The 13589-nt window shown below is 39.8% G+C and overlaps 1 protein-coding gene across 9 annotated transcripts in view; it reads right to left on the bottom strand.

The window, feature by feature from the left end:
• The window catches only part of FARS2 (phenylalanyl-tRNA synthetase 2, mitochondrial), a 659092-nt gene that overhangs the window by 392520 nt on the left and 252983 nt on the right, over positions 1 to 13589 (bottom strand). For all 9 annotated transcript variants that reach the window (XM_066376963.1, XM_066376966.1, XM_066376958.1 and 6 more), the window contains one exon: positions 3167 to 3298. In XM_066376963.1, coding sequence (XP_066233060.1) covers positions 3167 to 3298 — 132 coding nt within the window. The remainder of the gene's footprint in view (positions 1 to 3166; positions 3299 to 13589) is intronic.

The raw sequence follows: 13589 nt of genomic DNA, 5'->3' as shown, positions 1-13589 counted from the left end.
CAAAGTGTTTTTTGATAGAGGATTGGATAAAGAAGATGTGGTACATACATACCATGGAATACTACTCAGACACAAGAAAAGATGAAATACTGCCATTTGCAACAACACAAATGGATCTTGAGAATATCACGCTAAGTAAAATTTAAATCAGACAGAAAAAGTCAAGAACCATATGATTTCACTCATATGTGGGATAAATAACTAAAAGCAACAAATGAATGAAAAACAAGACAAATAAACAACACACAAAAATTCATATAGATAAACAACAGTGTGGTAGTTACCAGAGGAAAAGGGGTGAGGAAAAAGTAGAAAAGGGTAATAATGTGGGTCAAATAGATGGTGAATGAAGGCGATTTGATTTTGCGTGGTGGGCACACAATGCAATATACAAACAATGATGTATTAAAGAGTTGTAGTATACTTGGAACCTGAATAATTTCATTAAACAGTATCACCCTAATAAATTTAATTTAAAAATAAACATAAGAAGTGAAAGCAAAACTAAAAAAAAATGCAATAACACCACAGAAGTATTAAGTTAGCTTCTACTCAAGAAGAGATTAAATATTTCATAGTTACTCCCAGTATTTTGTTTTCTATTAAGATGCATTTACATCTATTGTTCTTTCTGTTTCTTAATATTCCTAATTTTCCTGTTCCCTGTAAAATCAATCACTCAGTCTAGAATCAGGGATAGTGAGATAACTAAAATCAGAGGTAATCTAATTCAAACTGGTTATAAATCATTTCTTTGATATTCAGGACAGCCTCTCTTTAAATATTTCCTATTAAAGAGACTCTGTTGATAAAGAGCTCTAACCATTTCAAAAATTTTTTAATTATCAATTAATTTTTATTGAATGCTTACCAGATGCCAGACCCTGTACTAAGCACGTTACATGTATCACCTCCATTAATCCTAATAAAACCGTGAGGAACGTATAACTGTGCCCATTTCAATGATGAGAACATCAGGATTCAGGGTGAAGCAACCTACCTGAAGACACACTGCTGTCAACTAAAAGGACCCACACTCAGACCTCAAAACATTTACTCACAGGCCCTAATTTGTGACCTCTGTGCTCCCTCTTCTCTAATACAGAGCTACAAATGTTTGAAAACTACCCCAGAAGCATTTGGCAATGTGCTGGGCTTTCCCCAAGGCCCCCCTTGGCGGAGTGGAGAGGAATCTGGGAGCTGACTGAGTCCAGGCCCTGCAAAAGGTTACTAAGAATAGGAAAGGAAGGCCAGGTCTCTGATCTTCCGGCCCAAACAAACCCTGTACTTCATAGCACCTCATTGCTTCCATCGCACTCTGCCCTTGCTCTCTAACCCACAGCCTTATCTGTGGTCTATCCACGTTTCCAGACACCAAGGGGGACTGCTATTCTCTATTCCGCTGCAGGAAACCCTGGGACCAACCTGAACCCGAGCCACTGCCATCCAACACCACAGAGTAAATGCCCCTCTGTCGGAGCTGGGTAGGGCTGAGGGAGTGATGCGGGAGAGTGCACTGTGCAATGTGCATCACTTGCACTCCATTTCCTGCATATGCAATGAACCCCTACTCTAACGTGTAGCCTCAACTGGTTTCCGAGGGTTTACACTCTGAAACATACATGTTTTCAACTGAATTCAGACAGTGACATTTTTAATATTTTGTTTATTTGTAATAGAAAGACTCTTCTAAACCATTTTAATTACTGGTTTTGATAAATGACTTATCACTCTAAAACATGCTCATATTTTTGATATCCAGGTATTCAAGTATTGTTTTATGTTATAAAAATAATTATCTATATCTACTTTTAGATGACTTCAAACCTGCTTCTAATGACACTTGTTAGGAAGGAGAACTTGAAATTGGCAGAGATGAACAGATGACAATAACTCTGCCAAATATAAAAGTATTAGTATATGTTTAGATTAAAAAAATATTTTTGCAAGATTTCCAATTAATTAATTAATTGTTGATTTTTGTTTTGTTTTGTTTTTTGCTCTGGTTGACTTTAGGATTTCGTTTTTTTTTATTTTTCCTGGGTGTTTTTTGTTTTGTTTTGTTTTTGTAATTTAAGTATAAATGACTTAAAAAACTCACAGATCTGAAATTAAGTTTAGAAATAACTATTTTTTTTTTTTTTTTTTTTTTTTTTTTAATTTTTCTGAAGCTGGAAACAGGGAGAGACAGTCAGACAGACTCCCGCATGCGCCCGACCGGGATCCACCCGGCACGCCCACCAGGGGCGACGCTCTGCCCACCAGGGGGCGATGCTCTGCCCATCCTGGGCGTCGCCATGTTGCGACCAGAGCCACTCTAGCGCCTGGGGCAGAGGCCACAGAGCCATCCCCAGCGCCCGGGCCATCTTTGCTCCAATGGAGCCTCGGCTGCGGGAGGGGAAGAGAGAGACAGAGAGGGAAAGCGCGGCGGAGGGGTGGAGAAGCAAATGGGCGCTTCTCCTGTGTGCCCTGGCCGGGAATCGAACCCGGGTCCTCCGCACGCTAGGCCGACGCTCTACCGCTGAGCCAACCAGCCAGGGCAGAAATAACTATTTTTATTCAGCAACAGGCCTGCAGAGAAGAGCTAGAAATCTTTCTCAAGCACCTATAGCTACAGATAGAAACTAATCAGAGAATCATCTTCAGACTATCCTCAATCAGGCGGCACTACCGGACCGAGGGCCTCAAACAACTAAACATTATTGCCCTAAGTGCTTTTGTATTGTGTTTTATTGTATTTATGATATACCTGCTAAGTTTGGGGCACTCTTCTTAATGCAATACAAACAGAAAAGGATTAAACATTGGCTTTGTTCTTAAATAGCTGAGAAGACAAATGGCACTCCTATGGTATGCATCAAATACTGATGGGGAAAATATAAAAGCAACATGCCAACAAATACAAAATCACAAAGTACAAAACCAACAACTAAGTGCTGACAAGGAAGTACTCTAAAAACAAGAACCATCACAAAATTAGGTGTGAGAGATTAAGTTCTTTCAGAGTTAGGTGTCAGAAATAAGTCTGGAGGGCACTGTGAGGGAAGAAGGTGTAGTTATTCCTATAGGAAGAGATAAATGCATATTTGAATTAGTATGTAAATGAGGTTAAATGAGAGGAGTTTTATAAGAGAGCCTGTAAATAAAATGTTGGATGTTTCTCTACCTGAATTGACCAGCTGTTGTTCCATCACGCCACAGCCAAGAACTTCTAGCCATTCTCCATGGAAGTTGATCTCCATCTCAAAGGAAGGATGAGTAAAAGGGAAATAGCAGTCTACCCACCTAATGTCCAGACCTGCAAAGATACCAAATAAAAAAGAGTGTTGAAAGGCAGTCTACCCTTTCTTGTGATCAAATTGGTCCTTCGGCTAATGACACTAGGTTCTACATTCTGAGCAAAATAAAGCTGAGCAAAATAAATAGCAAACAAATGAATTTGCAACATGTTAGGGGGAGACAATAAATCTTAAAACTTGTGAAAAACTGGGTATGTCTCTTCTAATATGAAAAACATTTTGTGTAGTTCTAGGACTCTCGAAAACCAGATCAATCACCTGCTAAATCCCTGCAACTACCTGGCAGGGTAAAACATAAGGTCAAGAACATGGCAAAGGAGGTAATTCTACTACTTTCCATAAGTGAAAATGGCATCTTTTCAGAGCTAAAGAAAAAATATTTCACTATATTGTCCCTCAAAGTTATATATATTAGAGCTAATAGAAAGTTAAAATAAGATCAGCTAAATTTAAGTCAAACATTCAAAAAGTCATTTTTTTCTACAGATGATTGATAAATATATTTCCTTCCAAAGAAACAAAATACATGCTAAATGCCAGAATGAATTTCTCAATAATCAATCATAAATATACTACTTATAAACAATGACATTATTATTTAACAAAGGAAAATAATGAATTCAAAACAGGGTCTGCAAAGTGCAGAAGTTACTAAAAGCAGACACCAGATGAGAAGGTCACCTAGTAGCTAGATGCCCATTGTGAAGAACACACAAAACAATGGGCACTGGGCAAATCACCTATCGCCTCCACTCCAAGTTCCTTTCACACAGTGTAGTGATCTTTCTCTTCTTTGAGGCAACACTCCTGATTGTGGTTCACCATGGTAAAATGCCCCTCGGTGAATTTAAAATACCATGTTTTCTTGTCTATGAATACTTGCATTTTAAATCTAGTAGAAATCAGAATGTGACATGAATAAAAATAATAACAAACATTGCTTCCATTTATTGAGTACTTACTAATGCCTCTATCGTCTCATTACTCAGGTAGGGAAAATACTATTAGAAAGGTTAATTTTCTTGCCCAAAGGTACACCTTCATAATGGATCTCATGTAAATATAATGCAACATTTCATTTCCTTGATTCATTAAGGGATTATACCTCTGTTTCCCATACCCCTTACATTTAAAGATGGAACTTTGCTATCAGAACCACCTCCCAGAGGTGTTAGAATCTAAATTGTGAAAGATTAGTGGTCCAAAACTAATTTCAGATATCCTACCAAGGCTACTCTCCACTGAAGCAGAAAATTTTTTAAATTGATTATGCAATTAATCACTGGCGTTGCACATTCATTTTCAAAAGGTTTTCCCTCCACTAAATCAAGAAATAGTAGAAAGTAGTTCTCTAATCCCAGTACTCGTGCTTTCTACAAAAGGATACATGTTACTGTATAATAATAGGTCATCAGTGAGAAGTCTCACATCCCTGCCCCACCCCTCTCCTGAACCTTTATGGGTAAAGTTCTAGAGCTTCCTTGTTGCCAGATGGAAGCAAATGCAGACACGTAGCTCTCCTTTCTGTCCATTCTTAGATAATAGACAAGATCCTCTGCACATTATTCTGCACCATGCTTTTCTAACTTAAAGACATGCTCTGGAGGCCTCTGCAGCTGAACACACACAGCACCTCTCCGTTCATGTTCTCACTCCTGCATGGTGTTCCATCAGGTGGCTATGCCATGTTCCTATAATACGACTCTTACTGATATATATTTGGACTATATCCAAGTATTTTGCTCTGAAAAATGATGCTAAAAGAAACTAGCCAGATGGGTCAAAGAGTAAATGCTTTTATAATTTTAATAAATATTGCCTCTATAGGAACTGTAGAATTTTGCACTCCATCATCAAGGGCGGCAAGGCCACACAACTAATTAGTGAAAAAGTTAGACTAGAGGTCAGGTTCCAGGTAAAGATTCAGGGCTGTGCTGATAAAAGACCTTCCCACTTGATGTCCATAAACAGGCCCCTCTTAGTTAATGCGTTAGCTGGGTACCCAAGGACCAGCTTCCTGCTGTCTTCCTCACCCTGGCTGTCGGTTTGCACCTCTTGTTTCTCCTCCAGTAAAGAAAATGAGTGTCTTCCGGGCTGAGTAAGTGCATGCATGGCAGTGATGAGAAAGAGGAGGCACATGATAGGCCTGAAGCACCCATGTGGGACTATGAACACTGATTTCATTTCCAAAGCCCACCTCACAAGTAGCACAGAGTCATTCACAACTAGCAATTCATTCCCCACCTAGGGCCTCACAAGCCTGTCAATCTTACCACTGTGACTCTTTAGTGCATCATATCTATACTGTGTCCACACAGCCAAGTACTCTTGAGTCCAGTACTGCAGGTTGCTAAATGGAATAAAATAATTTCAACTAAAAAGTTAATGCTAAATCTATCTTTTTCCTCTTGTAGAGGGAAAGAGGATAATAAAGTCTTCTGGTGTGGGACCTCCACAACACACAGTGAAGACGTTAGCACTATTTTAGTCACAATGGCTCCCTTTGCTAAAACATACACAAAGTTTGGGGAAAAATAAAAGACTAGCAAGTTCTCTCACGATTGGCGATGATGTAACTGATGCCATAGTTATTAGTCCTCCAGTGTGGGAAAGTGTTATTTCAGGCTGTTGCCTCAGGACTCCCACACACAGGAATCCTTTTGATTAAGGCTTGAATCTTAAGATATTATCATTTCTCCACTTCACAGTGGTGTTAGAAATGAGTGTAGCACAGTTTAAAAGACCCTCATCGTAAATCTGGGAATGGTATACTGGCACTAAGTTAAGTGACCACTCTCTGGTTATATAGTGAGAGGAAGGGGGCAGCTTAACAGCACTCTGGCGTGGGTGTGAGCCACAGCTCAAAAGCCTCTGGTCCTCAATGCTTCCTCTCCAACTCACTCACAAAGGGTGGTTACACAGACAAGACTTGTAGACAGGAGGTTCACATGGCATTCTCCACAAACTGGGACAGAGACTTGGGTGGGTTAGAAATAATTCTGGGCATAATTACAGCAATCATAGATCTAAAATAAAATCCAACCTCTAACCTATCCAGCCACGTGACTTCAAGAAAGTAATTTAGCCTGACCAGGTGGTGGCGCAGTGGATAGAGTGTCAGACTAGGATGCGGAGGACCCAGGTTCAAGACCCCGAGGTCAACAGCTTGAGCGCGGGCTCATCTGGTTTGAGCAAGGCTCACCAGCTTGAGCTCAAGGTCGCTGGCTTGAGCAAGGGGTCATTTGGTCTGCTGTAGCTCCCCGGTTAAGGCACATATGAGAAATCAATCAATGAACAACTAAGGAACCGCAATGAAGAATTGATGCTTCTCACCTCTCTCCCTTCCTGTCTGTCTGTCCCTATCTGTCCCTCTCTCTGACTCTCTCTGTCTCTGCCACACAAAAAAAGGTAATTTCACCTCTCACTGCCTCAATTTTGCTTAAATTAAAAATAAGACTTATCTCAGCCCAGGCCAGTTGGCTCAGTGGTAGAGTGTCGGCCTGGCGTGCAGAAGTCCCGGGTTCGATTCCCGGCCAGGGCACACAGGAGAAGCGCCCGTCTGCTTCTCCACCCCTCCCCCTCTCCTTCCTCTCTTTCTCTCTCTTCCCCTCCCGCAGCCAAGGCTCCATTGGAGCAAAGATGGCCCGGGTGCTGGGGATGGCTCCTTGGCCTCTGCCCCAGGCGCTAGAGTGGCTCTGGTCACAACAGAGCAATGCCCCGGAGGGGCAGAGCGTCGCCCCCTGGTGGGCTTGCCGGGTGGATCCAGGTCGGGCGCATGCGGGAGTCTGTCTGACTGTCTCTCCCCGTTTCCAGCTTCAGAAAAATACAAAAAAAAAAAAGACTTATCTCATCAAGTTTTGGTGACAATTCAGTAAAGTGGATAAAAATCTAGCACAGTACCTGGCACCTAATAAATACTCACTGGCTGATTTTCGAATTGAATGTCACTGAAAATCAATCATAAACTAAAATGCATTTTACCTTTTTATAAAAATATGAAGGAAAATAAACATTTTCTAAATTGTATTCCTAAAGTAATCAACATCTGTTGTTAATGTACTATGGCACTGTGCTAAAATACTTTACATGCTTTCAATAATTAATCCTTACACTGATGAAAGGCTGGAAATAACACTACACAATAATTATCACTGATACCTTCTTACAGATAAAAGAACGGTGGCTGAAACAGTTTATGTATCTAATCTAAGTTTATAGCTAGTAAATGCTAAGATCCAGAATTCAAACTGCAGTATGTCAGACAACAAAGCCCTATGCTGCCCTCCACTGGAACAGACAATGAAGATTCAACACTAATTCAGTTTCTCGCACAAAGTGCCCTTACTAGTCCAAAATGTCACTGTCAGTCTCCCTGTTGTTCTAACACATAACAATGACAGCTGTGATAAAAGAGAGAAACAGAAAGAGGCATAGTCTAAATTCAAAAATTTAAGAGAGAAGGCAGAAAATGGCGCCGGGAGCAGCGCGTCCGACAGATCTCCCCAAAATCACAACAAATTTATCAACTAGAAACAGGAAAATTTATCTTCGGAGCATTACGGAGTTCCACACAAACTGAAAGCAAAAGGACTGTTATCACTTGAATCTGAGAGACGAGGGTGTGGAGGAAGCTACCGCAGGGACGTTCATTCAAGCCGCGAGGAAGTGCGCCTGTGGTAAGTCATCCCGCACTCGGGAGCCGCGAGCAGCAGCCGCGAGCAGCCGCCGCCAGCCGCCGCCGCCAGCCGCCGCGAGCAGCGCCCGGGTCGGTTGCAGAGCGAGCACCGCCCACACTCCGGAGCTGCGAGCAGCCGCTGGCGCGCGCCCGGTCTGCTTACAGACCGAGCATTGCAGACCGAGCACCGCTAACGTTCCCAGCGGCCCGCGCACGGGGAGCGGGAGAGGCCCCAGGGCGGTATTCCCTACTTGGGAGATTCTCTCCGCGGGCGGGGCACCTCACCCAGCCATTCAAGCTAACAATCAAGCGTTGGGGGAGGGGCGCGCGCAGGCAGCCTGAAATACCTTCAGGAGCACAGCTGCGACCCAATTACTAAAATTAACTTAACCCGTGAAATCTGCGCACCCTCGGTTCTAATTGATAAGATCTCTCTCAGTTCACCGACCCAAGACAAGAGGCGTGATATTTTTTAGTGCCTCTCGCTAAAGGGGCGGGGGCAACTTCTGATTGATAGAGCCTCCATATTCAGGGATAAACGCTAACAAGAAAGACTTGGCAGATAATAAGATCTATACCACACTAGTCGCAAGCAGAGACTAGTGCCTCTTCTTACCAGCCAAAACAGGCTACAAAGTGTGGAAAGCCTGGGTTGAGAGGTCCAACTGAATGCTAGGCGCTGAACAGTCACCTTGACAACAATTGACTCCCACCCCCGCCTGATTACACTGGAGGCCCTGACTGTCAGAGCCCTTCCCAAAGCCTTGCACTGAGTGGGGATAGAGTGGGGATTTCCCAGCTCTTTGAGCCTCTTACTCCCCAGGCAGAAGCAGTGGCAGCCTTATAGCTGGATCACCAGGCTGCTAATTCAGGAAGGGGGGACTAGGAGAGAGAATCCACGAAAGCAAACTCTCTCATCGTTGGACCCTGCAAACACCAACAAGCCTTGACTACCAGCAAGACTAAAGCCAATTATATGACATTGCCATAGAATCCCATCAACTGCAAATCCCTACCTAAATGTGACACAGGGGCAGAGCCTGGGGTACAGAGTCACCGACCAGGAAGAGGGAGAGAAAAGAAAAAGGAAGAAGTTAACATCTCAAAATCAAGAAAAATCCACAGACTTTACAACTTGTTCCACTAATTTTTTTTTTTCTTGTTGTTGTTGTTGTTGTTTGTTTCTTCTATCTTATTGCCTTTATTTCCTCCACCTTGGTCCTTCTATTCTCTGCCCATCTTATGCTTCCCTTTTCTTGAACTACACTACCCATAAGTGTTACATTTTATTTCTCTTCTTCATCCTCACCCTCCTTTGGGGTTATACTCCAGGACACTTAACTCTCACTCTCTCCTCTTTTGTTTTTTTTTTTGTTGTTTGTTTCTTTTTGCTTTATTTTGTTTTTTTCTCTTCCTTTTTTATTTCTTCCTTCGTTTTTCTCTTTTTCTTATTTTTTCCTTTCTATTCGTTTTTTCTTTTCTTGTTTTACTTTCCTCCCATTTAATCCTCAATCACAAACAAATTAGTTAATTTGGGACTCAAGGTTTTTTTTTACTTTATTTTTCTTTTTCGCTTTTGTTTTTGTTTTTTTCTTGTTAGTTTATTTTTGTGGCATTTTGGGTCCTCCCAACCCAAGGTCTCCATTGTATTTGGTCTTTGCTCCACTTAATACAACATTTTTACTTATTATTTTTATTTTTTTCTTCTTTATTATTCCTTTTTTTGTCCTTTTTTCTGGTTCCCTCTTATCCCTCTCATTATATCTCTTAGTTGACCATCACCTGCAGGCAGATCAACTTATGCTTGTCTAAGATTTTCTTCCTTTTTTTTTTTTTTTTTTTTGCATTTAGTAGGTCCCTACTCCCCTTTTTTTTTTTGCCCCTTGAACTCTTCACCGCAAACCAGGCCCTCCATTATAGGCACGATATTTCCCTGAGGAGGGGAGAGGAGGGAAGGAGAAGAAAGAAAAAAAAGGGGGAAATAATAAATTATTACTGCTTTTTTTTGTGGGGTGTTTTACCCTTTGTTTTTTTTTTTGTTTTTTTTTTTTTTACTTTTTACTCTTTATTAATTCTAATTAGTGCTATCAACAAGACCACCCTCAGATGCCAATAAGAAAGAGGAAATCGAATATTATGGATACAAAAGAAAGAGAGGTAACACAAATAGATGTGGAAAAATCTATGGAGAAAAGACTTAACATATTGGAAGCCTTGGAGCTAAATGACAGAGAATTTAAAATAGAAATCTTAAAAATACTCAGAGATATACAAGAAAACACAGAAAGGCAATATAGGGAGATCAGAAAACAACTCAATGAACACAAAGAATATATTTACAAGGAAATTGAAACTATAAAAACAAATCAAACAGAAATGAAAAACTCAATTCACGAGCTGAAAAACGAGGTAACAAGCTTAGCTAGCAGAACAACCCAGATTGAAGATAGGATTAGTGAAATAGAAGACAAACAACTTGAGGCACAACAGAGAGAAGAAGAAAGAGACTCAAAAATAATAAAAAACGAGAAAGCCCTACAGGAATTATCTGACTCCATTAGAAAGAATAACATAAGAATAATAGGTATATCAGAGGGAGAAGAGAAAGAAAATGGAATGGAGAATATACTCAAACAAATAATAGACGAGAACTTCCCAAGCCTGTGGAAAGAACTAAAGCCTCAAATTCAAGAAGCAAACAGAACACCGAGTTTTCTTAACCCCAACAAACCCACTCCAAGGCACATCATAATAAAGATGACACAAACCAATGACAAAGAAAAAATTCTCAAGGCAGCCAGGGAAAAGAAGAGTACAACATATAAAGGAAGGCCTATTAGATTATCATCAGATTTCTCAGCAGAAACTCTACAAGCTAGAAGAGAGTGGACCCCAATATTTAAAGCCCTGAAAGAGAGGAACTTTCAGCCAAGAATACTATACCCATCAAAGCTATCCTTCAAGTATGAAGGAGATATAAAAACATTCACAAATACAGAAAAGATGAGAGAATTTAACATCAGAAAGCCCCCACTCCAGGAAATACTAAAGGGGGTTTTCCAACCAGATTCAAAGAACAAAAGAAAACAACACCACAAGTAACAGCTCCACCAAGAACACAATAAAACCAAACTTAAACTGTGACAACAAAGGGAAAAAAAAGGGGGGAGAGAATGGAGATTAACAGTAGCAAAGGACGATGAAGTGCAGAAATACTTATAAGATAGGGTACTACAATGAATATGGTAGGTACCCTTTTCATTACTTAATGGTAACCACCCTAGAAAAAACCACCACAAAAACACATGACTTAAAAAAGGTAGCAACAGAGGAAAGAAGTATGGAACACAAACAAACAGAAACAAATGATAGAAAACAAAAGAGAAGAATCAAACTAGATACAAAACTAACAGAAAGCAATTTATAAAATGGCAGTAGGGAACCCACAAGTGTCAATAATTACACTAAATGTAAATGGATTAAACTTACCAATAAAAAGACACAGAGTAGCAGAATGGATTAAAAAGGAAAATCCAACTATATGCTGCCTACAAGAAACACATCTAAGCAACAAGGATAAAAACAAATTCAAAGTGAAAGGCTGGAAAACAATACTCCAAGCAAACAACACCCAAAAAAAAGCAGGTGTAGCAATACTCATATCTGATAATGCTGACTACAAGACAGAAAAAGTACTCAGAGACAAATATGGTCACTTCATAATGATTAAGGGGACACTGAATCAAGAAGACATAACAATCCTTAATATATATGCACCAAACCAAGGAGCACCAAAATATATAAGACAGCTACTTATTGACCTTAAAACAAAAACTAACAAAAATACAATCATACTTGGAGACCTCAATACTCCGCTGACGGCTCTAGATCGGTCATCCAAACAGAGAATCAATAAAGATATAGTGGCCTTAAACGAAATACTAGAACGCCTAGATATGATAGACATCTACAGGACACTACATCCCAAAGCGACAGAGTATACATTTTTCTCTAGTGTACATGGAACATTCTCAAGAATTGACCATATGTTGGGCCACAAAGACAATATCAGCAAATTTAGAAAAATTGAAATTGTACCAAGCATATTTTCTGATCATAAAGCCTTGAAACTAGAATTCAACTGCAAAAAAGAGGGGGAAAAACCCACAAAAATGTGGAAACTAAACAACATACTTCTAAAAAATGAATGGGTCAAAGAAGAAATAAGCGCAGAGATCAAAAGATACATACAGACAAATGAAAATGAAAATACGACATATCAGAATCTCTGGGATGCAGCAAAAGCAGTAATAAGAGGAAAGTTCATATCACTTCAGGCCTATATGAACAAACAAGAGAGAGCCGAAGTAAACCACTTAACTTCACACCTTAAGGAACTAGAAAAAGAAGAACAAAGACAACCCAAAACCAGCCGAAGAAAGGAGATAATAAAAATCAGAGCAGAAATAAATGAAATAGAGAACAGAAAAACTATAGAAAAAATCAATAAAACAAGGAGCTGGTTCTTTGAAAAGATCAACAAAATTGACAAACCCTTGGCAAGACTCACCAAGGAAAAAAGGCACAGGACTCAAATAAATAAAATCCAAAATGAAAGAGGAGAGATCACCACAGACATCATAGATATACAAAGAATTATTGTAGAATACTATGAAAAATTATATGCCACCAAATACAACAATCTAGAAGAAATGGATAAATTCCTAGAACAATACAACCTTCCTAGACTGAGTCATGAAGAAGCAGAAAGCCTAAACAGACCAATCAGCAGGGAGGAAATAGAAAAAACTATTAAAACCTCCCCAAAAATAAAAGTCCAGGCCCAGACGGTTATACTAGTGAATTCTATCAAACATTCAAAGAAGACTTGGTTCCTATTCTACTCAAAGTCTTCCAAAAAATTGAAGAAGAAGCAATACTTCCAAACACATTTTATGAGGCCAACATAACCCTCATACCAAAACCTGGCAAGGATGGCACAAAGAAAGAAAACTACAGACCAATATCTCTAATGAATACAGATGCTAAAATACTAAACAAAATACTGGCAAATCGAATACAACAACATATTAAAAAAATAATACATCATGATCAAGTGGGATTCATCCCAGAATCTCAAGGATGGTTCAACATACGCAAAACGGTTAACGTAATACACCATATCAACAAAACAAAGAACATAAACCACATGATCTTATCAATAGACGCAGAAAAGGCTTTTGATAAAATACAACACAATTTTATGTTTAAGACTCTCAACAAAATGGGTATAGAAGGAAAATATCTCAACATGATAAAGGCCATATATGATAAACCATCAGCCAACATCATTTTAAACGGCATAAAACTGAGGACTTTCTACCTTAAATCAGGAACAAGACAGGGTTGTCCACTCTCTCCACTCTTATTTAACGTGGTGCTAGAAGTTCTGGCCAGAGCAATCAGACAAGACAAAGAAATAAAAGGCATCCATATTGGAAAAGAAGAAGTAAAGGTATCACTTTTTGCTGATGATATGATCCTATACATCGAAAACCCGAAGGACTCCACAAAAAGATTATTAGAAACAATAAACCAATACAGTAAGGTCGCAG

Source organism: Saccopteryx leptura, chromosome 3 (assembly GCF_036850995.1).
Source record: "Saccopteryx leptura isolate mSacLep1 chromosome 3, mSacLep1_pri_phased_curated, whole genome shotgun sequence".
Classification (NCBI taxonomy): Eukaryota; Metazoa; Chordata; class Mammalia; order Chiroptera; family Emballonuridae; genus Saccopteryx; species Saccopteryx leptura.
This window is presented reverse-complemented; position numbering and strand designations above follow the sequence as displayed.